This window comes from Hyperoodon ampullatus (genome assembly GCF_949752795.1).
Source record: "Hyperoodon ampullatus genome assembly, chromosome: 2".
Classification (NCBI taxonomy): domain Eukaryota; kingdom Metazoa; phylum Chordata; class Mammalia; order Artiodactyla; family Ziphiidae; genus Hyperoodon; species Hyperoodon ampullatus.
This window is the reverse complement of record NC_136915.1, coordinates 178437412-178464180: the sequence shown is the minus strand read 5'-3', so window position 1 is coordinate 178464180 and position 26769 is coordinate 178437412. Positions and strand designations below refer to the sequence as shown.

General features: G+C 36.0%; 1 protein-coding gene across 1 annotated transcript in view; it reads right to left on the bottom strand.

Moving 5' to 3' along the window:
* Positions 1-202: 202 nt before the first annotated feature.
* Positions 203-26769, bottom strand: part of TAF1A (TATA-box binding protein associated factor, RNA polymerase I subunit A) — a gene marked incomplete at both ends in the record, with an annotated part of 32082 nt that continues 5515 nt past the window's right edge. Inside the window, 8 exons of the mRNA XM_079696887.1 lie at positions 203-315; positions 3022-3176; positions 4700-4823; positions 5931-5997; positions 12449-12607; positions 13368-13498; positions 18560-18758; positions 23879-23992. Coding sequence (XP_079553013.1) covers positions 203-315; positions 3022-3176; positions 4700-4823; positions 5931-5997; positions 12449-12607; positions 13368-13498; positions 18560-18758; positions 23879-23992 — 1062 coding nt within the window. The remainder of the gene's footprint in view (positions 316-3021; positions 3177-4699; positions 4824-5930; positions 5998-12448; positions 12608-13367; positions 13499-18559; positions 18759-23878; positions 23993-26769) is intronic.

Here is a 26769-nt window from a genome sequence, read left to right as displayed (position 1 = left end):
AATATATTTACAAAGAGCAAAGGCAATGAGACTGTTTCTCTAGCTATAACCGATAGTAAAAGAAAATATAAAAAAATATAAATGTAACTTTTCATAGCCAAATAAGCTACCTTCTTAAAATACCAAATAAATAAATACATTTAAAGCTATCAACTGAGTTACTACTCTGTGGCTACTAATCTGAAGTAACTAAAATTCAGTATCAGAGTCCTGGATTTACAATGCTGTATTTTTTCACTGATTTCTTCATCTGCTTAATTTTCTTCTTTAAGACTTGATGATCTTGTTTTGAAATATTCCGAAAATATCTACAACCTCAGAAACAAAACAAGGCAAAATAAAAAGTTTTAATACTTATCATCAAATTCTTCAAGTATATTTCTACATTTTAAAAATTTTGCTTCAGCTCTGGCATACTGATGATTATAAAAGTAGATGGATTTGTATTATCTATACCAATATGTCTAAGCCCATTCTCAGAGCTGTCACCAATGAAATGTACTGCTTCCTACATACAAAAATATTGCTGATACATCATAATTAAAGCATATACTTTAGCTTGTTTTCTGCTTTCCCTCCTAAACCTTAGTTAAGGTGATATGCATATTATATATAGTCATATATTAAATGAGCCTTCTCCAGAAGCAAACTACTAGAGCTTCCTTCTCAATGATAAGTTGGTAAAAGAGCCAAAGATGCATCTATGACAATAAGGAAGTTCTCTGTAGAAAACCCTGATGTGAAGAATTAGAATAAACAAATCATAGGTTAGAAGAAATCAAAAATTTAATCTAGTCATTCCTGCCATCTAGCAGGCAGCTGGGTGGTGATCATGCAGATACGCCAAAGGTGCCAAAGGTGCTCATCAGAAGTTCTACCTGCTTTGCATAGTCTTACAAGGCTAAGAGGATCACTAGTTAAGTATTTCAGAGACATGAATCAAATTCCTGTAAGAAAAGTGTAAACTGGATATTATAAGAGATTTTCTCTATTTAATAAATGAGACCATAAAAAACATAGGAAAAATTAATTTTATTACAGTCTCAGCTTGCATTTATTCATATTCTCTCAGAAACTGCTAGAATATATATTGTACCTAGAGTAGCAATTTTTTTTTTTTTTTTTTTTTGCGGTACATGGGCCTCTCACTGCTGTGGCCTCTCCCACTGCAGAGCACAGGCTCTGGACGCGCAGGCTCAGCGGCCATGGCTCACTGGCCCAGCTGCTCCGTGGCATGTGGGATCTTCCCGGACCGGGGCACGAACCTGTGTCCCCCGCATTGGCAGGTGGACTCTCAACCACTGCACCACCTGGGAAGCCCTAGAGTAACAATTTTATTATCCCTGAAAATAGTAGGTGAGAACTTCTAATATTTTATTAGCTGGGAAGCAGTGGCGCATGTGGTGTTATATAATAATTTGTGTTTCTAAACACATCTACCACTTTAGCAAAAACAAAATACTTTGTACACAGATTTCTGCTTCTGTCTAGAATACAGAAAACTGGAAAAAACTCTGCTACCAATCTAACAGAGAAAAAGCCAAATAAACTACAATTCCTAACTTCAAGCCCACCAAGCTAAAGTCACGTGGCAGCCAAGCAGCCTGAACTGTTGGGAGGAAAGGCCCCTCCAAGGAGAAACGGGCCTGGTTCACCGTGAGCAGAGCATGGGAGGAAGGACAGCCACCGTACCCTACTCCAAGCACAGAGCAAAGGGAGGCCACGACTAAAATTCGAATCCCAGGATGTAATGAGGGTAACCAGATCAAGAACAAAACCCAGCACAACTCCCAATAGACTGACTCAGCCCCCATACTAACACCCTGAAAGAAGAAAAGGTGAGCCCATTCTCAGACATTTTATGCCTGATATTCGCAGGATACCTCAGAATGTATAAAGCACTTTGATGTGATGTTTGTGTGATGCTTAATAATCCTGTAAGCAAATAGGGCAGGTGTTACACTGCCCATCTCAAACAGAAGGCTCCCAAAGGTTAACTGCTTGACCTAAGTGACATGGCAAGTAAGGGACAGAATTGGAAAGTTAACCCAGGTCTTCAGACCCCACTCAAACACAGGTACCTTTTGATATCTGTACCAGAAACCTCTACACGCATAAAGCAAAAAGTCACAGTCCAAATCACATTTGTTTCTTGTCATCAGTACATCAGAGAGAATTTTTTTAAACTACTTTCATGTTTACTAATCCCTTTCCTCCCATAAAATCAGTATTTTACTAATCTAAGTAACCATCTGAAACATTAACTGAGAATACTAATTCCAAATCAATACAAATTATATCTAAACCGACCTGAAGAATCTCTTTAGGATACTTTAAACTCCCTGGCCACACAGTGCTTACTCATGGCCACTGTGAGGTCACTTTCTTCACCTCTGGACACGTTCTGTGGCAGTCTCATTTCAATACTGGCTACCTTTCTATATTTCAGTGGTACAAAGCAGGTAAGAGTTTTAACAGCCAAGATATTCCCCAAAGAAAAGACCAATTTCCCTTTAAGAGGACTTTTAAGTAAGTTAATAGGAGGGTTTTTTTTTTTTCTTTTCTGAAGGGAAGAAAATGTCTCATCCTTACAGCAACAGGTAGGTAAATATAAATAACATAAAGCTGTCATAAAAAATGAGGTTAATAAAGAATACTTTTCTATGTCTAATATAGTAGATAATCTCAGTAAACTTTCTCTACAGCACAGCCAAATGGTCATTTGCTGTGAAAATGGTGCATCCTTTATCTTAATGGCCCCTAAAGATACTCAAGTTAGAGCATAAAAACCAATGATGATCAACAATATGAAATTACTGTTTCTAATCCATGGAAATTCCCTATAAGCAGATCACCTGGCCCAAATTCAGTATTCATTTTTCCACTCAGCAGTTATTTTTCCAGCATCTAATACCCTTAGATACTGTTTAGGTAAACTCTAATATGAATGAATGGCCACACTTTGTAATTTCAAAATCACCTGAAAGCTATGGCTAGGTAAAAAGAAAACAAAACATGTACCTTTTCCTAACAATAACCCAGCTACCAAAGCTTTCTCACAAGCCAAAGCTTTATCTTCCTTCCAATCACTTTTTGCCCGAAAATAGCTGAAGTGAAAGTTTGGCCACCAGTTTTTCCTGGAGTTCCACTCTTCTTGAACCCAGGCAAGATGACTCCTGGAAAAGAAAAATGTCAAAAGGGAAGGTCAGTGATGGAGACAGACCTATAGTGTCAGAATCTGAACTTAAGTAGGGTCTGTGGAAAGATGACAAGGAAGATGTTTCCAAACTAGCTTCTGAGTATGGCCGTGGCATAGCACACGCATGAAAGCAAATCCTTTTTCGTCCTCTTTGATCTCCATGTCCCATTTTCCATTTAATGAAAGAGCCAGTTCAGTACAGCACAGCAGTTAACAGCATAGACTCTAAGGTCAAAATCTCAGATTCAAATCCCAGGTCTTCCATCTACTATCTGTGTGATCTTCGGCACGTTGCTTAATCTCTCTGAGCCTCAATTTCCTTGAGGATATTAATGGTGCCCATCTCGTAGCATTGTTATTAGGATTAAACTGGTCCATAGTATAGCAAGTGTCATATAAAGCTCTTTGCATGCTGTCTGGTACAAAGTAAATTTTCAACAAATGTTGGCTATTGTTATTTATTTCTTAAAAGTTACTTTAAAACCTTACTTTAAAATTATATGCTACAAAGAATTACTATCCAAATTGAGATGGCATTATTATACAAACACAGGAACTCATAGGTTTGACAGCTGAACCCAGGCAATGCTAAGTATTCCTCAATAATTTAATAGAGCAAAGACTTATTTAGTACCTATTTGCCCCTGTGGCAAAACTTCTAGAGGTTTAAAAAGTGAGCAGCACATTTCTCTGCCTTCAAGAACCTTGGGGTTAGTAAGGGTTTGTACAGTGCTTTAGATTTGGAAAGTGGTTTACAGTAAGTACATCAACATATCACACCAAAAATACTTCCTAATCAAGACTGTTCTAAGGTCAAGTCAGGTCTGAAGCCTGAAGCAAGTTCCCACTGATATTGAATTTCCTAAGCAACTAAAATGGATATAATAAATCAATGAAATTTAATTTCATTGTGTGTGATATCCTTTATTCTCTCACACACAAGGTAAAAATGACAAGGGCCATTCCTTTTCTTTTACTCAAAATGTGGCACTGATGATTATTTTGATCAGAGGGATAGCTTTAGACACCCAGCTCACAAGGGACTTAATAAATATTTGCTGAATGAATAACCCTGACGATTTTATGAGGTCCTAAAAAAACCCAATGAAAATGACTGAGAACTGTTGGGAGAAAAGCTGCTTCCCATGTGATCTTACAAGTTGATGACACAAATCACAAACAGCTTTACAAAGAATCTAGTGAAGAGTGGAGGTGACCCCTTCTGGTCCCTATTTCCAATTAGAAAGCACAAACTTAGCTCTTAGCAGAGTAGTGGTAAGGGCTATTGCCCATTTTGATAGCACAAAAAATGTGGAGAGAATTTTTGTACGTTTTACTTGTGACTTCCTATTTCCTGTTCTTCTGATGTACTCAGAAGAAAACAGATGAAGACACAGTTCAAGAAATACAAAAACATAAACAAAGAACTTTATTAGCTAAAATATTATAAAACATTATTTATGCTGATCCAGTAATAAACACTGTATGTTTCTTACTTACTCCATTAAAGTCTGTCTGAGATATTTTGCCAAATAGTTCCAAGCAGTTATATTTTTAGTGCATCCAGCAAAATCTAAGACTCCAAATAATACCTCCAACCCCAGTTTATGGTGTTCTTCGTTTTCTGCAATGGTCACAACAGTTAGCGTTTACAGAAAGCATTGAAGAGCACAAAGCTAAAAGATTATATTCCACTGATAAAGTATCACTGAATCATAAGCCTTCTAGTTTAATTAACAGTTTAAAACAATTCATTATGATCATACTCTCCTGTGATGAATCTGAAGAATTCGATAATTTAGTCCACATTAATGAAGGCAGGGTGGTGAGTCTGACCTCTATATGGGTTTATACTACTGAGAACATTACTTAAGGTACCGGCCCTATTTGGGCATTTTATATATGTTCTCTTCTATAAGAAGAACCGAGGTAGTCCCAGTACCTACTGGACTTAGCAAGCGGATTTCCTATGAAGAATTATGTTCTTTTCTATACTGAGCTGAATCCCAGTAAAGATTAAAATGAGCTGAATCATATAAATTGAAGCTGTTTTTCTTTTGCAACCATTGCCTAAATTCTATAGCAGAGGTCAGCACACTTTTTCTGTAAAGGGCCAGTCACTGTTTAAGTTTTGCAAGCCTTACAGACTGTCATAACTACTCAACACTACTGTCGTAGGGCAAAGGCCGCCATAGACTGCTTTTATATTTACGTATATAAATAAATGGACATGGCTGTGCTCCAACAGAACTTGATTTATGGAAACAGGCAAGAGGGGACTTCCCTGGTGGTGCAGTGATTAAGAATCCGCCTGCCAATGCAGGGGACACGGATTCTACCCCTGTTCCAGGAAGATCACATATGCCACAGAGCAACTAAACCCATGCACCACAACTACTGAGCCTGCGCTCTAGAGCCTGTGCACCACAACTACTGAAGCCCGCACACCTAGAGCCTGTGCTCCGCAACAAGAGAAGCCACCACAATGAGAAGCCCGCACACTGCAACCAAGAGTAGTCCCCACTTGCCGTAACTAGAGAAGGCCCGGGTGCAGCAACGAAGACCCAATGCAGAAAGAAGGAAAGAAAAGAAGGAAAGGAAGGAAGAAAGAAAGAAATATTAAAAAAAAAAACAAAAAACAGGCAAGAGGTGGATCTGGCCCATAGCCACAGTCTGCTGAGCCCCAGTCTACAGCTTGTCTGCACAAAGAGATTTAAAACAAACTACTTACCTGATTTTCTCAGTAATCTGTGGAACTCTAACATCAGTTTATGAGATGGTACAATCTGATACAAAATCTGGAAGAAAGGATAATCTTGTAATTTTTACACATTCGAAAGGCGTTTCTCTAATTTCAGCTTACTTTCAAATAAAGTTCTTACTATCTAATATGGCCTCAGTAAAGGAATCAAGGATTTAAAAGATACTTTGCTTTTATCCAGTTCAATTGTGGTACAGAAAGGTGTTCTATGTAAAGCTATTAAAAAAAAAATCTCTCCTAATAACAAGATAGTTGGTTGGGAGGGTGGGGGGATGTGGATAGATGGAGACTTTTTATTTTCTCTATACTTATACTGTTTACCACACTTAAAAACTTAATTTCTTTTCAGTAGCCAGGACTGAGGAAAAAAATAAAGAAAAAGAGAATCAATATCACATAGGAAAGATATTTAATATTTATTGATCACAAAAGGTCACAGAATATACAAAACAAAACCCAAAAAAGGCAAGGCTAGTTATTTTGGAAGACTGTGTTCAGGAACACAGTACTTTAAGGGTATTCAAGTCAATATTTTTACAATCTTTTTACACAACAGGGAGAAGTTAAAGGGTTTTCTTTCTAAAAATAAGATGGAAATTTTTATGAATATGCAAAAAATAGGATTGAAAGTATATTTCTAACTTAAACACATTTAATATTAGAGATGAACTTATTCTGTCTGCTGCTGAGGTAATTTAACCTTACACTGAAATAATTTCCCACAAAATGAAAAGTAAATTTGTTAATTTCTCTTAATAGTTTTTAAATTAGAGATCAATCAACATGATCAATATACCAGTATCAGAGAGTATTATTAAAACTCAGTTTTTACAAAATCACATTTTTTTTGATTTAGGGAATTCTGTATATGGTTCAATTCACTTAGATTTTTAAAAAATATTTTATTGAAATATAACATATGTACTAGAAAGGTACACAAATCACGAGTGTGCCATTCAATAAAGTTTCACAAGTTATACACACTCACATAATCAGCACCTAGATCAAAAGATAGAACACTATCAGAACTCTGGAAGTCTTTCAGCAGTTTTGTAAAATTCTTAGCCATTGACTCATTAAATATTGTCTTTGCCTGTTTGTTTGCTTTTGAACCCTGTTCTCTCTCTCCTTTCCCTGGACTCCAATTACAAGTAGTTCAGACCTTTCACCGAGTCCTTTGCACACTCTTTTCTGCACTTTTTATCCTTTTTGCTCTTCCTTCTTTAGCCTGATTTTCTACACAGTTCATTAATTCTCTCTTCTGCTATGTTCAATCTATTTAAACCCATTTATTGAGTTAATTTCAAATATTGTATTTTTCAAAAGGAAAACCAGAATTTCTCTAAATCTATCTTGTCTTGAAGTGTTGAATACAGTTATTTTCTATTCCATTTTTTAAAGTCTTTTCAGAACACCATTAATGAATGACGACCTGAGTGAAGTTCAGCATCTTGCTTTTGTTGTAACTGTCCTTAGTATTTTCTTGCACAAATGGGTAAAGAGAAATCTTGAAGAGTAAAATTAAAATAGCAACTTTAAAAGTATATTATGCAGTTTGCAAGTAAGACTGTGGTACTGATATTAAGATAGACGTATAAATCAATGGAACAGAATTCAGTGTCCAGAAATAAAACATATATATCCATGATCAGCTGATTTTTGACAATGGTGCCAAGACAATTCAATGGGAGTAAGAAAATTCCTTTCAACAAACAGTGCTGGGACAACTGGATATCCACATGGCAAAAGAATGAAACTAGACCACTACATCACACCACATACAAAAATTAACTCAAAATGGATCAAAGACCTAAAGGTAAAAACTAAAATTATAAAACTCTGAAGAAAACCTAGGTGTAAATATGTGTTACCTTAGATTAGGCAATAGTTTCGTAGATACGACATAACTAAAGCACAAGCAACCAAAGGAAGAACAGTAAATTGGACTTATCAAAATCAATAATTTTTGTGCTTCAAAGAACCCTATCAAGGGAACTCCCTGGTGATCCAGTGGTTAGGACTTGGCACTTTCACTGCCGAGAGCCTGGGTTCAGTCCCTCGTGGGGGAACTAAAATCCCGCAAGCCGCACCACCCAGCCAAAAAAAAACCATTATCAAGAAAGATAAAGATAACCCACAAAAAGGGAGAAAATAGAAAATAGTTGCAGATCATATATCTGATAAGGGTCTAGTATCCAGAATATATATAAAGAATCTCTTACATGTCAACAACAAAAAGTTAAGCAACCCAATTAAAAAATGGGCAAAGGAATATTTCTCCAAAGAACATAAACGAACAGCCCATAAGCACATGAAAAGTTGGTCAACATCATCAGTCGTTAGGGAAATGCAAATCAAAACCACAATGAGATACTACTTTCCATCTACTAGGATGCCCATAATAATAATAATAATAATAATACAGTAACAAATATGAGCGAGGATGTGGAGTAATTAGAACCCTCATACATTGCTGGTGAGAACGTAAAATTGTGCAGCTCCTTGGCAAAACAGCTTGGCCATTCCTCAAAAAGTGAAACATAAAGTTAGCATATTCTGGTGATTCAACTTCAAGGTATGTATACGCAAGAGAATTGAAAACGTATGTCCCACAAAAAGTTTTACACAAAAGCTCACAGAAGTATTATTCATAATAGCTGAAAAGTAAAAACAACCCAAATGTCTATCAATTGGTTAATGGATAAACAAATGTTGTATATTCATACAGTGGAATAATATTGAGACATAAAAAGGAATGAAGTACTGACACATGCTACAACATGGATGAACTTAAAAATGTGCTAAGTGAAAGAAACCAGTCACAAAAGGCCACATATTGTATGACTTCATTTATATGAAATGTCCAGAATAGACAAATCTAGAGACAGAAGGTAGATTAGTGGTCACCTAGGGTTTGGGTGGAGAGGGTGGCTGTGGGCTAATGGGCACGGTGTTTCTTTGGGGGGGGGTCATTAAATGTTCTATAATAGATTATGAGAATGGTTGCACAACACTGTATCTATACTAAAAAAAATGGATTGTAGTTAAAACAGTGAATTTTATGTTATGTAAATTCTATCTCAAAAAAGCTGTTAAGAAAATGTAAAGTGCCTTGAATCAAGAATAAACCAGATTTTCTTTAAAAACATTTTTTAAAGTATTATGCAGTAAAACAAAGCCTGTTGAAAACTTTATAATATGTACAGTTTCCACATCTGAAGGTTTGATAATGTCAATTTTGATGACTATACAAGTACAGATTAGAGCTAATTGGCTTTTTAAAAGGAAGATTGGTAGAAAAGGATTTTTCTCAGTCATTTGTATAGGCTGAAAAGGACCTTTCTTTTTTTTATTCCTCTAAAATATGATTAGGAACGACCATGAAATATATAAAGAACTCCTAAATTCAATAACAAAAAAATGAAACACCTAATTCAAAAAAAGGATGTAAACAGACATTTCTCCAAAGAAGGTACACAAATAACCACTAAGCACATGAAAAGATGCTCAACATCACTACCATCAGGAAAATGCAAATCAAAATAAAAATGAGATACCGCTTCGTACACCTCAGGAGACCTATTATCAATTTCTTAAAAAAGGAAAGTAACAAAGTATTGGTGAGGATGTGGAGAAATTTAAACCCTCATGCAGTGCTGGTGGGAATGCAAAATGGTACAGCTGCTATGGAGACAGCTTGATGGTTCCTCAAAAGGTTAAACAAAGAAGTATCATATGATCCAGCAATTCCACTCCTAGGTATATATAAAATAACTGAAAGCAGGGACTCAGACACATACTGTACACCAATGCTCATAGTGGAGTTATCCACTAGAGCCAAAAACTGAAAACAACCCAAATGTCTACCAAGAGATGAATGGATAAATAAAATGTGGAATATATTTGTATAATATATATATTCCATTATATATATATATATATAATGGAATATTATTCAGGCTTAAAAAGGAAGGAAATTCTGATACATGTTATAACATGGATGAATCTTGAAAACATTATGAAATAAGCAAGACATAAAAGAACAAATATTGTATAATTCCACTTAGATGAGGTTCCTAGAATGAGCAAATTTTTAGAGACAGAAAGTAGAATGGAGGTTGCTGTATGCCTGAAACTAACACAGTATTGTAAATCGATTATACTTCAGTATATTTAAAAAAGAGTAGAATAGAGGTTACTAGGGGTTGGGGGAGCCATATTGTTTAATGGATACAGAGTTTCTGTTTGTGATGATGAAAAAGTTCAGGAAGTAGACAGTGGTGATGGTTGCACAAAACTGTGAATGTACTTAACGGCAATGCCATTAAAATGTGCACTTGAGGGTTTCCCTGGTGGTGCAGTGGTTGAGAGTCCACCTGCCGACGCAGGGAACACAGGTTCATGCCCCGGTCCGGGAAGATCCCACATGCCACGGAGCGGCTGGGCCCGTGAGCCATGGCCGCTGAGCCTGAGCGTCCGAAGCCTGTGCTCCACAAACGGGAGAGGCCACAACAGTGAGAGGCCCGCGTACCCCCCCCAAAAAAAAAGAAAAAAAAAATGTGCACTTGAGGGACTTCCCTGGCGGTTCAGTGGTTCAGACTTCGAGCTTCCAATGCAGGGAGCACAGGTTCAATCCCTGATCAGGGAACTAAGATCCCAGATGCCACATAGCATGGCCAAAAAAAAAAGAAAAAATATGCACTTGAAAATGGTTAAAATGGTAAATTTCATATTACATATATTTTACCACAATAAAAAAAAATTTAAGGAATACCATATACAGTAACAATCCCAAACTTGAAACACTTAGGGGTAAATTTAACAAAATATATACACTAAAAACTACAAAACATTTCAGAGAGAAATAAAATACCTAAATTAATGGAGACACATACCATGTTCAGTTTGGAAATCTCAGTATTACTAAGATGTCTATTCTCTCAAAATTCATCTACAGATTCAAAATCCCAACAAGATATTTTTGTAGCAATTGACAAACTGATTTTAAAATGTACATGAAAAGTCAAAAGACCTAGAGAAGCTAAAATCAATTTTGAAAAAGGACAAATTTGTATGACTTTCATGACATGATTCCAAGACTCGCTGTAAAGCTACCGTAGTCAGGATGTGCGGTATTGGTATACGAATGGAAATTCACATCACTAGAACACAATAGAGTCTATATGCATGGTCAATTGATTTTCAACCAAGTTACCAATGTAATTCAACAGGGAAAGGATAGTCTTTTCAATGACCCTTACCTCACACTACACAAAAAAATTAGCTCAAAACCTGTCGCAGACCTAAACATAAAACTGTAACACTTCTCGAAAAAAAACCACAGAAGAGAATCTTCATTATCTTGGAGTAGGCAAAGATTTCTTAGACAAAAAATACTAACTGTAAAAGAAAAATGAGTAAATTGTACTTAATCAAAATTAGAAATTTCTGCTCTTTGAAAGATACTGTAAAGAAAACAAAAAGGCAAGCCACAGACTGGGAGAACATATTTACCATCCATATACCTGACAAAGGACTTGTACCCAGATTATATAAAAAAACTTCCAAATCAATAAGACAAATAAGAGAAACTGAACTTTCATACTTTGATGGTGGGAATGTCAATGGTATAGTCTCCTCAGAAAACAGCTGGGCAGTTTCTTAAGTTAAACATATACCTTCCAGCAATTCCACTCTTAGGTAACTACCAAAGAAAAATGAAAATATATGTGCACACAAAAACTTGTACATGAATGTTCACAGTGGTATTCATAATAGCCAAAGAGTGAAAATAAGCCAAATGTCCATCAAGAAGTGAATGTATAAAAATGGAATAATACTCAGCAGTAATAAGGAACAAATAACTGATACAATAATATGGATAAATCTCAAAAACATTCTATTGAGCAAGAAAATCCAGACCTAAAGAAAAAAAAAAGAGTACATACTGTCAGATTTATATGAAATTCTAGAAGAGATAAAACTAATCTATAGTGACAGAAAGCAGATCAGTGACTGCCTGGGGCCAAGAGTACATGGGCAGCTTGGCTGCAAAGGGAAATGAGGGACTTTCTAGGGTGATGGAAATGTTCAATATCTTAATTATTATGGTGTTACATGGATGCATATATTTGTAAAAATGCATCCCAGTGTACACTTAAAATATCTGTTTTGTTGTATGTAAGTTAAATTTCAATAAAGATGATTTCCTAAAAAAAAAAGCAATGCAGAACTTTCCAACCAGGGTGACAAACAGTTTCTGAAACACTGATCCTCTCCCCTCCGTCTCACTTGGGCAGAAGATGGCGGAACGGTAGTGATGGGGGGTCTGCTGGGAGGCTGTAGCCTCCTGTCTTTACCTCAGTGTGCCATACATACACTGTCATTTTCTCTGGATATTATAACATGAAAGTTGGAAAGCAGTGACCTAAGAATGTCTTAAAGTAGATCCCCAACCCTGTTCAAACACTGACATAAAAATTCTCTACCTTAAGCACATTTATCAGTTTCTCTCTTGGTGCCTTCTCTCTCTTTAAAAAGTTGTATAAGTAGATATGAGCATTTGGATTTGATGGGAACTTTTCATCATAGGCGTAATTGGTAAGCACCTCTCGGGCTCCATCTTGATCCCCATAGAATTCCAGCATCTATATAAAATAATTCATGATATCTTAGCTAAATTCTGTAAGACAAGCTATATGAAATATCATGTACAACTTAACTTTATTGATGAGTACAAAAAAAGTCATACAACTGAAAAACAGCATTTACTATATAGGGAACAATAGTGATGCCAGTTTTTGCTTCAACCTCAGAACACAGAAGATCATAAAAAAGGCCTACATGGTTTCCCATTTTTCCCTTATCATATTTCGTTACTGAAAAATGCAGCAACTTCAACATAAGAAGTGTTCCTATGAGAAATAAAGTCTTCAAAGTAGGGCACACTAGGACCAAAAAAAGACCATACGATGCAACTAACCTCAGTGCCCTACATAACTTTAGCCACAAAATGAGTGCATAAGGAATTATAATTCCTTTTCTTTCATTCCTTCCCATCCTGAAACAGGAATTCCCAGATTCACTAGCATACGGTTTCAGAGATTATCTTTGGACAACATAATTATCACTTTAGCACTAATGAAACTTTCAAAAAGCAAGGGACTTCAGCATCCATGGATACTGAGGGACTACTGTATTTGGCCATGACACATTATCCAGTGGTGAAAATAAACACAGTAACGTTTACAGTATATTGGTAAAATAAACAAAAATTATTCAGACCAAAAAGAAGCATCATATTCTTTTTATTTTTAAACAATTTTCTCCATTAGTTCCTTTCTGATCAATAAAGATTAAGCTTATAACAAAATGAAACTAATAAAACCTTATGAAAAGTTTACTTACCTCTACATAACTCTTCACAAAAGGGTCCCAAACTCCAGGAATTTGAATCAATGCACAAAGGTTTATAGATGTCTTCCAGCTGTGGTTGAGCATATTCTGGGAGGCTGTGTTGTAAGCATAATCATCCTCATCTGTCCAAAGACAAAAGATTTGTTAAAGTATTCAGTACTGAGGACTTCTGCAGAATCAGTACTCAATAAACTACCCACAAGAAAAGCTCAGACCCTGATGGCTTCACTAGTGAATTCTAACAAGCACTTCAAGTATAGTACTAATTCATCACAAACTCTCCCCCTAAAAAAGGACAGAGAGAAAACACTTCGCAACTGATCTATGAGATCAGAATCACCCTGATACCCAAACCAGACAAAGACAACACAAGAAAATTACAGACCAATATCTCTTATAAGTAGACGTAAAAATTCTCAACAAAATACTAGCAAACTGAATCTAGCAACACAGAAAATGGGATCTATTCCAGGAATGCAAGGTTGTTTAACATCTGAAATCAATTAATACAATATTCCAAATCAATAGAATAATGACAAAAACCTCATAACCATCTCAACTGTTGAAGAAAAAGCATTTGGCAAAATTCAATAACCTTTCATGATAAAAACACTGAACATCTAGGAAAAGAAGGAAGTTCTTCAATCTGATAAAGGGCATCTTATGAAAAACCCACAACTGATATCAGAATTGATGGTGAATGACTGCATGCAAGAGAGAATGTCCTCTCTTGCAACTTCTATTCAACATTATAATGGAGGTTCTAGGCGGGGCAATTCAACAAGAAAACAATACAAACAATGTCCAGATTGGAAAGGAAGAAGTAAAACTATCTCTACTTGCAGATGACATGATCTTGTACATAGAAAATCCTAAGAATACATTAAAAACTTATTATAACCAATAAATGAGTTGAAAGTTGCATAATATAAAATCAACACAGAATAATCAATTGTATATCTATATACTTGCAATGAACAATCCAAAAATGAAATTAGGAAAATAATGCCATTTACAATAGCATCAAAAACGATAAACTACTTAGGTATGAATTTTACAAAAGAGACATAAAATTATAGTCTGAAAAGTAGTATTGTTCAAGGAAATTAAAGAAGACCTAAATAAATGGAAAGACATCCTGTGTTCATGGGTTGGAAGAGTTATTAATCTATAGCTTTAATGCAATTCTTATCAAAGTCCCAGCTGGCTTGTTTGCATAAATTGGCAAGCTGATCCTATAAGCCATATGGAAATGCAAGGGACCAGGAATAGCCAAAACAATCTTTAAAAAGAAGAACAAATTTGGAGGATTCACACTGTGACCTCAAAAGTTGCTATAAAGCTACAGTAATTAAGACTGTGATATGGGCATAAGTATGGATATATATATAGAGATCAATGGAAGAAAATTTAGAGTCCATAAATAAAACTTCATATATGGGCAACTGATTTTTGATAAGGGTACCAAGACAATTCAGTGGGAAAATAATAGCCTTTTCAATAAATATGATGGAACAACTGAATACCCACATGCAAGATAAAGTTGAACTCCTACCTACCTCACGTGATATAAAAAAACTAACTCAAAATGAATTAAAAAAAAAACTGTAAAACTATATAACTCTCAGAAGAAAACATAAGTCTAAATCTTTGTGACCTTAAAGTAGGCAAAGGTTTCTTGGATGCGACAACAAAAGCACAAGCAACAAAAGAAAAAACAAACAACTTCATCAAAATTAAAACCTTTTGTGACTCAAAAAACACCATTAAGAAAGTAAAAAAATAAAATAAAATAAAATAAAAAATTTAAAAAAAGAAAGTAAAAAAGATAACCCACAGAATAGAAAAAAAAAAAAATTTCCAAATCCTACACCTATCTGAAAAGGGACTTGTACCTAGAATATATAAAGAACTCTTATAACTCAATAATAAAATAATAAGTAATTCAATTAAAATAGGAGAAAAGGATCTGAATGCAAATTTCTCCAAAGAAGATATACAAATGGCTCACAAGCACATGAAAAGATGCTCAACATTATTAGCCTCTAGGGAATTGCAAATCAAAACCACAAGATACTACTTCACACCCAGCAGGATAGCTAATATATCAAAGACAGATAATGGCAAGTGCTGGGAAGGACGTGGAGAAATTAGTACCCTCCTCATACACTGCTGGTAAGAATGGAAGATGGCACAGCTGCTTTGGAAAACAGTCCAGAGGTCCCTCAAAAGTTCACAGCAACATTATTCAAAATAGACAAAAAGCGGAAAACAACCCAAATGTCCATCACCCGATAATGGATACATAAATGTGGTATATCCATACAATGGAATATTAATAAATAAAAAGGAATGAAGTGCCATTACATGCTACAATGTGGGTGAACCTTTAAAAACATTAGGCTAAGTGAAAGAAGTCAGCCCTACATATTTTAGGACTCCATTTGTATGAACTGTCCAGAATAGATAGATCTCTAGAGACAGAAAGTAGTTTAGTGGTTGCCTAGGACAGGAGGAACTGGGGAGAGTCGAGAGTTACTGCTAATGGCTACAGCGTTTCTTTTTGGGTTGATAAAAGTGTTCTAAAATTGATTGTGGTAATGGATGCACAACTATGAATATTCCACAAACCACTGAATTTATACTTTAAGTGGGTGAATCATATTAAGAATCAGATCTCAATTCTTAATTAAGCTGTTGTTCTTAAAAAAAACATGAGATTATCACACCCAATAAATTGGGTGACATGAAAACTCTGACAAAAACAAATAATGAGGAGAAGACAGACAAAAGAAAGCCCAAATCAGACTACTAGTGGAATACAAATTGGTAACCACTTTGGAAAGAGTTCAGCCTATTATACAGTAAAGCTGAAGACATACATACTCTGTGACAATTCTACTCCTAGAAATACACACATATGTGTATCACTACACATGCCCAAGAATTTCAAAGCAGCATTAATTATAATAGCCCCAAACTATTAACAACCTAAATGGCCATCAATATATAGAAGGAATAAATTGCATGAATATCATACAATGTATGGTTTTACAACAATAAAAATGAACTAGAGCTAATTCAACTATATGAACACATGTTAAATGCTGAACAAAATATGCAAGGCCCCAAAAGAATATATACAGTGTGAATCAAAATATGACACTGAGATATAGGCAAAACTAAATTACAGATACATACTTGAGTGGTAAAAGTATTTAAAGAAAACAAGGGAGTAATTACCCTTAAAGTCAGGACAGTCTTCTTGAGACACTGGGAGGAGGTGTGATCAGGCACACATGGGGAACTTTTAGGGGGTCAGCAATGTTGTGCTCCTTCATCTGGGTGTAGTTACATGGATGTTTGCTTTATAATTATCCATTCTACCAGACATTTGTTTTACACACTGTTTCAGGATGTATTTCACAATCTTAAAGGTTTAAAAGGAGAATCAGTCTTTTGAAAGCAACAGCTGATAGAAGCACAAAACACTTTTTGGTACCAGTGCTACTTTTTGGTCAAAAAAGTAGCCCCCACTCCCAAACAGGGATTGGTATTCTCTTCCCAGTGGGTCCATTGAATAAATATCAATATGAACCTGGAAATGAAGTGGAACAGGAAAGTAGGTATGAAATGATATCCAAAAAAATGGTTAAGAAAGAAAGGCAGATCCCTGAGTAAGTACAAGTTAGGTATGGATTTACCACGGAAGGGGATTCCCAGCCACCAAGTGCATCAAAGCCAACGAGAACAGGCCACAGCAGCAAGGAGAAATCCCAAACCAGCTCTGAGCATACATTCACATGTTCCATTCTTATGAGTTGGTTATACAGAACTAGTCCTAACTTTTTTTCTCATTAAACAGACACATGAGGTTAAAGACCATCTAAAGAGCGCCACATATTATCCCATCTTTATCTCTTGTTGCTACAGAAGGGTCAGCTGCAGAAGGTACTGAATTATCTATCCATGGGAGTGATGGTGTAAATGCCACATTCCAACTGCTTTAATCATCATATATTTGCTTGAGTTCTACTTAAAGTGTAGGAAGAAAAGTAAATACTGACTTTAAAACTTACCTAAATCAGTATCAGCAAGCCTTTACGGCAGGCATTATGGCAAGGTTAGCAAAAGAAATAGAGGACAGATATATGACCTCAAAAGACTGATGAGCCTAGACAGGGAGATACAACACAAAACACACATGAAAAAACTTAGAATGATTAAAAAGCAAGAGGTAAAGAGCCAAATGATATAGGCTGAACATGCAGCTGATACGTTAGACTTAAGGTAAAAGAAGGCGGGGTCTAATGAGTCTTGAAGGGCAGATGGCATTCTAGAGGAGGAGAATGCACAAAGGCCTCACAATATTATCATGATGAAGACAGCATTTCAGAAGTGTCTTGGGGGAGATCAAAGATGGGAAACAGGAAGGGAATTTTGAGATTAGTGAACCCACATGCCCAGAGACCAAGGAAATACTATCACATAAGGACAGTAAGGAAACACTGCTTAACACAACTGACGTGATAAATGTCAGAACTGAGACTTGGATGGAGGATGTGAAAATAGAAAGGAAGGGGTCAATCCTAGAGGAGTTATGGAGAAAAACTATACAAGGGAAAAAAGTATAGAGAATCACACAGCTCCAAAGAACAGAAATTTAGGGACAGGAGAGGATGACATCACCATGGAAAGTCAGTTTGAGAAGAACACATAGTCAATTTTTGGGGTGGTCAGTAAATCAAGAAAACTGTCTGTTCTGACCTTTATACAGAAGTGAAACAACATTATCTTGCCCTACTCTTTAAACGTATTTTCCTAAGAAACAACATTATGAAACAAACTAAACTCCACTGTAAACACAGAGGAAATAATGCTTCTTATATGCAATGCCTGCTGAAGAAAATTTGTAACCTATCTTGGAAATCATGTTTAAGAAAGCAGTGAATCTAAAATTGTCATGAACTTAATCTATAAATCACCTAATTGATATCTGAAAAGTTTTTTTAAATATCAGAAATTTTATAAAGGATGATCAAGGATTTTACATCCACAGAAATGTCTGCTCTCTGTACTATCTGGATAAAGCCAGGCTTGGAAGTAGGGGAATTAGATTACTCCTCCAGACCCCTTCTGTCCCTCTGAGTCAGTCTTACTACTTATCACTCATATTCACTCACCAAGCTGAGACAATTCCATCTTCTTTTTAGACCAAATATAATACTGCAAAAGTCCTTTATAGGCCTGAATAAGGTTGATTAACACTTCCTGAGAAGACGACTTTTCACCATACCGCCATGTCTCTGCCTGGCTGAGATTTCTGTTCGCATCCTCAAGCATACCATGATGCAGAAGGTATAATGCATGTTGTAAGGAGATCTGCAACAATAAGGAAAAGCCCACTGTCATATAGGTCATTAGATAACCCTTAGTCAAAAAGCTCAGTAAATATATGATACATTCGGGCTAAGACCTTGGTAGGACACAAATGATGGAGCAATATTGTCCTCATTATCAAAAATTTCAATCTAGCAGAAAGACAAATGAAAAATTATCATTATGTAAATGAAAACTAAATTATACAAACTTACAAACAGAAGGCAGTGTGAAAAGAACAGGGACGCTGAAGACAGAGTCCGGGCTCAAATGCTACTTTAAAGCTACATAAACCTGAGTAAGTTACTCTCACCCTTTGTGAGTCTCCTCTTTTATATGGAACAATGATTATTAACCCTTTTGAAGGGCATTAAGGGGATTAAGTGAGATGATATTTGTATGCCACCTAATACCTAGTTTAGCCCACAGCAGACAATAAATTATTTTATACATGTTATATAAACTCAGAGAAAACATCTTAATAAGGGGTGCTGAAGAATGGCACTGGTTCAAATGGCAAGTGTATGCCTGATACAGGAGAAGCAATAAGAATAATTCCACACAGAGGGGAGGGGCAATATAGGTGTGGGAGATTAATAAGAGGTACAAACTATTATGTGTAAAATAAGCTACAAGGATACACTGTACAACACAGGGAATATAGCCAAAATTTTACAATAACTATAAATGGAGTATAAGCTTTAAAAACTGTAAATCACTATACTGTATACCTGTAACTTACACAGTATTATACAGCAACTATACTTCAATTAAAAAAAAAGAATAATTACACAAAGAACGAGCAATACAAGTAGGGAGGACATTAAGGAGGAGAATAATGGGAAGTACAGTTAATCATCTGAACAGAGTCAGAGTTCAAACCTTCATCTTAAACTACTGTAATAATTTCTCAACTGGTGTCTCTAATCCTGCCCCGCTACAACCCATCTTCCAAGTGACCGCCAAGGAAATCTCATTAGTCATTTGTGTAAAATCCTTCAATAGTTCCCGTTGCTTATAGAATAAAAATCTAAGCTCCTTAGAAATGGCACACAGGGTTCAGCTTACTTCCCCTGGCTTTTACGCACATGATTTTTAGAGTAACTAAAGCATTAGACACAGAGCTATTAAACTCTTTATTATCCCCTGCCATGCTAGACTACTCTTTCCCCCAGTATGCACCGTGAATACCCACTAGCTTTATCAGACTCATCTCAAGCCTCATTTCCTTTCTTTTCCGACTCCCCTACTCATTCAATCCCAGCCCTTTCCAAAATTCCAGAGAGCCGACCATTTTCCACTTTGTCTTCTCACTGTACAGTACACTTCTACTATGGCACCCATAACCATTTATTCCATTTGCATGCCTGTCTCCCCCTACTGCAGGAACCATGGCTAGCACATTGTCTGGAAAACAGCAGCAAGTGTTTTTAAAATTATTAACAGCAAAACATGTTTTATTGTCTATCCTAACTACCACCCTCAGACTCCAGAATATGAAATATGGTTCCTCTCAGGTTTCTTTACTTCAACTGAGTAGATTCTATAAGCTTAAAAGGATCTAACCAATAATTTACTTAAAACTCTACCTTCCCTCCCCAATCAAATGGCTATCCAGTTTCTCCCTGAAAGAAGAAAATGGGAGCACACAACACCAAGGCAGGCCATTCCCTTTTTCCAATTGTTCACTTACAAAATTCTTCCTAAAGTAGAACCATATGCTGCCTCCATTTAGTTTCTACTTATAATGTATGTGGTCTACCAGAAAATAAGACCATAAGGGAGAACCTGGCACATAAGAGAAGCAAAAAATTTTTCCTAAATTAATAAAATCTGAAAAGAATCCTAAACTAGGTAAAATCATTTTTCAAAATTAGAGAGCAGTGGGAATATAAAATGCTACAGCCACCATGGGAAACATTTTGGTGATTCCTAAAAAAGTTAAACATAGAATTATACTTTCATACATACTTTATATATATATATATATATATGTATTTGTATATATGACAAAAAATATGACCCAGCAATTCTAGTCCTAGGTATATATCCAAAGGAATTGAAAGCAGAACTCAAACAGATACTTGCACGCCAATGTTCACTGCAGTGTTATTCACAATAGCCAAAAGGTGGAAACAACCAAACAAGAGATGAAAGGATAAATAAAATTTCACAGATACATACAATAGAATATTGTATTGTATTGAGCCATAAAAAGGGATAAAGTCTGATACATGCCAACACATGGATAAATCTTGAAAACATTATGCTAAGCAAAACAGCAAAACATAAAAGGACATATATTATACAATTCCACTTATATGAAATACCTAGAATAGGCAAATGCATAGACACAGAAAACAGATCAGAGGTTACCAGGGCCTGGGAGGAGGAGGGAATAAGGAGTTATTGCTTAATGGGTACAGAGTTTCTATTTGGGGTGATGCAAAAGTTTTGGAAATACTGGTGAGGGTTACACAACAATGTGAATGTAATTAATGCCACTGAATTACACACTTAAAAATGGTTAGAATATCACATTTTATGTTATACATATTTTACAGCAATTTAAAAATATTTGGAAAATAGGAAAAGTAAAAACAAAACACCAGAGGGTAAATATTTTAGGCTTTGCAGGCCATATGGTCTCTATCACAACTCTGCCATTGTCCTACTAAAAGCAGCTACTGATAACATGGAGATGAATGGGTGTGGCAATGTTCCAATAAAACTTTGTTTGGAGGCACTGAAAAAAAATTAAAAAGCAAAGCATTTAAAAACTTTATTGAGAAAGTGCTTTTAGTCTCATATATACCAGAGACAGGGAGATGGCATAACATTTTGGAGTGTGTCAATTCTTTTGGATAAGGCTTTTATTAAAGGAGAAAGTTCCACCTAAACATTAGAAACATTGAAACATTTTCACACATGGATCAGAAGAGTCAATATTGTGAAAATGTCCTTACTACCTAAAGCAATCTGCAGATTCAATGTAATCCCTGTCAAAATACCAATGGCATTTTTTACAAAAATAGAAAAAAATAATCCTACAATTTGTATGGAACCACAAAAGACCCTGAATAGCCAAAACAACCTTGAGAAAGAACAAAGCTACAGGTATCACATTTCCTGATTTCAATCTATATTACCAAGCTACAGTAATCAAAACAGGATGGTACTGGCATAAAAACAGACACATCAGACAAGTGGAACAGAACTGGGAGTCCAGAAATAAACCCATCCATATATCATCAACTAATATTTGACAAGGAAGCCAAGAATACTCAAAGGGCAAAGGACAGTCTCTTCAATGAATGTTGTTGGGAAAACTAGATATTTACATGCAAAAGAATGAAACTGCACCCCTAACTTACATCACTCACAAAAATTAACTCAAAATGGATAAAGGACTTAAAGGTAAGATCTGAAACTATAAAACTCTTAGAAGAAAATAGAGAAAAAAATTCCTTGATATTGGTCTTGGCAATGGTTTTTTAGGGTGTGACACCAAAAGCACAAGCAATAAAAGCAAGAATAAACAAGTGGGACTACATCAAACTAAAAAGCTTCTGCACAGCAAAGGAAACCATCAACAAAATGAAAATGCAGCCTATTGAATGAGAGAGGATATTTGCAAATCAAGTATCTGATAAGGGGTTAATACCCAAAATATATAAAGAATTCATACAACTCAAGAGCAAACATAACAAAAAACACATTACAATTAAAAATGGGCAGAGGACTTGAATAGACATTTTTCCAAAGAAGATACACAAATGGTCAACAAGTACATGAAAAGGTGCTCAACATCACTGTCAGGGAAATACAAATCAAAACTACAATGAGACATCACCTCATACCTGTCAGAATGGCTAGCATCAAAAAGAGATAACAAGTGTTGGTGAGGATGTGGATAAACGGGAACCTTTGTATACTGCTGGTGTACATTCTCTTCAGGATGTAAAGTGGTCCAGCCACTATGGAGAATGGTATGGAGGTTCCTCAAACAAATTAAAAATAGATCTACCATATGATTCAGCAATCCACTTTTGCATATATATCTAAAGGTGAAATCACCATCTCGACAAGATATCTGCACTCCCATGTTCACTGCAGCACTATTCACAAAAGCCCAGACATGGACGCAATCTAAGTGAGCACTGATGGATGAATGGATAAGGAAAATGTTACACACACACACACATACACACACACACACACACACACACACACACGATGGAATATTATTCAGCCACACAAAAGAATGAAATATTGCCATCTGTGACTACCTGGATGGGCTCTGAGGGCATTATGCTTAGTGAAATAAGTCAGACAGAAAATCGTAATATTGTATGATCTCACTTTTATGTGGAATCTAAAAACATCCGACCCATAGAAACAGAGTAAAATGCTGGCTGCCACAGGCTGAGGGGTGGAGAAAATGGGGAAATGTTGGTCAAAGGACACAAACTTTCAATCATAAGATGAGTAAGTTTGAGGACCTAATGTACAGCATGGTGAATATAGCATTAACTTGAAAACTGCTATGAGGATAGAGCTTTAACCTTCTCACCATAACAACAACAAAATGCTAATTATGTGAGGGGATGGAGGCATTAACTAACCTCATTATGGTAAACATTTGGCAATATATCCGTGCATCAAATCATCACATTTTACACCTTAAACTTACATGATATATGTCAATTATATCTCAACAAAGCTGGAAACATTTTTTTTCTCAAGTATTCAAATTCCCAATTTGTTTAGCTGTTTCCCTTTTCCAAAAGCATCAGTTCTCAGCGACCTCAACTGACTTAAGTAAACATATTAGAATTTGGCCCATCATCATAATGAAGCACAACTGCCATCTCTGAAGGACTGATTCTGGCAGCCAGAGATACACAAAGAGAAGATACTTTCACTCAGACAACGTGGTAGGCAACAGGAAATGGAAAAGTAAATGGTTCTCACGACGCTGCTTTCTTTCAGCTTCTCTTATTGACCCAGGTGTCTTACCCCTTTTCTCATGCTTTTTACATTATTACCTACCTCATCACTGAGATAAGCAATTTTTAGAAATGAATGCCGCAGATGTAAATTCACAAAACCTATATACTCACCTTCAAGTAATTCATGACACCAATATTTTTCATCCGGTCAGCAAAGGTATTGAAAGTCTGCACATTGCTTTTGGGATGATAATAAAGAATTTCACTTCCAAGCCTCCAAATAATCTGTCAAAACAGAAATTACTAACAAAACTGTAAAATCCTTGTTAACCAATATCTAAGAAAGCTATTTTTTTCTGATTACAGCGTTAAAAAACCACCCATAGTTCCTTTTTCTAGACACCACTACCGCCAACATTTTACTGTACTTTACCCAGTGAAACTAATATTATATCTTATGGGATAAAAATCTTTTCTGTTGATTAAATGAAAATACCAGGTAACTATAATAGTAGTTAGTAGTCTAAAGAAGGTAAGCAGTTAAGATACATTTTGAAAATAACATTTTTAACTAGTATAGCAGGAAGAATATTAATGTCAGAAAACTTGGGTTCTATTAATATTGGCTTCTTCACTGCTCTCAGCCTCACCTTTATTATCTACCAAACGAAAGCTATGGACTAGATGTTTCTTGAGATCCCATCAAGTATCTACAACTATTGACTATATTTAGTCTATATTTAGAGCTCCAATTTAAGAATTTTCATCAGCTATGGACAAATTTTAATAAAAATATTTTCACCCCAGAGCACCAAAACTTTGGTGACAGAACTTGGAGCTCTTCTTTTGCATGGTCTATTCTCTTACCCCAATTTAAAGTACTTCAATAATAGTGACTTCAAAGTAAATTTAAGTGGATTTTAAATCAATTCTTTCTCTGAACATACATACTGATTGTTTTGTGTAATCATAATACTCATCTTCCCAACTCAGAAAGACCAAGATTTCATTTACAGAACACCAAATTGCAGTATTTTGATGCTTAAAGAAAATGTGGAGATTATCCTATCACTGTGGTTCTTAAACCTTGTTGTATGTAAGAATTACCTGGGACACCACTTAAAAATAAATATTCTAGGGATTCAGACTTCAGTTCAGTAGAACTGGAGTGCAGCACAGGAATCTATATTTTAAACAAAAGCCCTATGTGATTTAAACAGAGCCCAAACAAGTGTCTGGAAACCACTGATTTAATTCTTTCATTTTGTAAAACAAACTCTGGACCAAAAGAGACTGTAACTTGCCCAATGTTTTACAGATCTATGTAACTTTAGTCCATTAACTAAACTTTCAATCAATGGTTAAATTTTTTTCTTTAATATCTTTTGGCTCTATTAAATATCTAACTGATGCAATGGTTACTGTAATAGTAAAAGCTACTTGAGATATTCATGTGAAGTTATTTGTGGATAAACTGTCTTTTACAGAATAAATTTAACAGTATATGCCAGGCACTGCTCTAGATCCTTGCCCTTGTGGAATTTACATTCTATTGTAGAGAGACTGACAATAACCAAGAAATAGAATAATTAAATTGGCAAGTATTATGGGAAAAGAATGAAGCAGGATAAAGGGATCAGGAGTGCCAGTTGGAAAGTGAAGGGGGTTGGTGTGCAGTTGCAATTTTATTTAATTAATTAATTTATTTATTTTTGGCTGTGTTGGGTCTTTGTTGCTGTACACGGGCTTTCTCTAGTTGTGGTGAGCGGCGGCTCTCTTCGTTGCGGTGCGCAGGCTTCTCATTGCGGTGGCTTTTCTTGTTGCAGAACACAGGCTCTAGGCACGTGGGTTTCAGTAGTTGTGGCTTGTGGGCTCTGGAGCGCAGGCTCCGTAGTTGTGGTACATGGGCTTGCTCCGCAGCATATGGGATCTTCCTGGACCAGGGCTCGAACCTGTGTCCCCAGCATTGGCAGGTGGATTCTTAACCACTGCGCCACCAGGGAAGCCCCAGTTGCAATTTTAAATAGTCAAGGTAGGGCCCACTGAAGGTGTGACTTGAAGGAGGGTGACCATAGTGATATTTGAAGAAAGACCTTCCTAAGTAAAAGAAATAGCAAAGGCAAAGGCCATCAGGAAGGAGTATTGTTGTTCAAGGAAGAGCAAGGAGGCCAGTGAGGTTGGAGAAGGAAAAGCAAGTTGGACAGTAATAGGAGATGAGGTCAAAGGGGGAAAGGGAGTGGGCAGAGCGCGGAGAACTTGCAGGCAATCAGAAGGACTCTGGCTCTTACTCTGAGTGAAATGGGAAGACACTGCAGTGTTTTCAGCAGAGGAGTGACATGATTTGACTTATGTTTTAAAAGGACTACGTTGCACCATTAATCATTAGGAAAATGCCAACCAAAGCTACAATGAGATACCACTTCACAACCACTAGGATGGCTAAAATCAAGAAGACAGACAATAATATGGTTGGCGAGGATGTAGGGATGTTGGGACCCTCGTATGTGGCTGGTGGGAACGTAAAATGGTGCAGTCACTCTGGAAAACAGTCTAGTGGCTCCTTAAGAGGTTACATGTATTTTATGCTCCAGCAATGCCACTCCTAGGTATACAACCAAGAGAAATTACAACAAACATCCATACAAAAACTTGTACATTAAAAAAAAAAATCTTGTACATAAATGTTCGAAGCAGCATTATTCATAGTAACCAAAAGTGGAAACTACCCAAATGTCTAAAAACTGATGAATTGATACATAAAATGAGATAGAGCCATACACTGGAATATTATTTTGCAATAAAAAGAAATGATGTACTAATATGCTACAATATGGAAAGGCTTGAAAACATTATGTTCAGTGAAAGAATTCATTCACAAAAAGCCATATGTTATATGATTCCATTTATATGAAATGTCCAGAATAGAAAGTAGATTAGTGGTTGCCAGGGGCTGGGGGTTGGAAAGGAGCGACTACAAGTGGGTACAGGGTATCTTCTGGGCAAGACGAAAACTGTTCTAAATTTAGATTGCTGTAATGGCTGCACATCTCTGTGCAATTGAA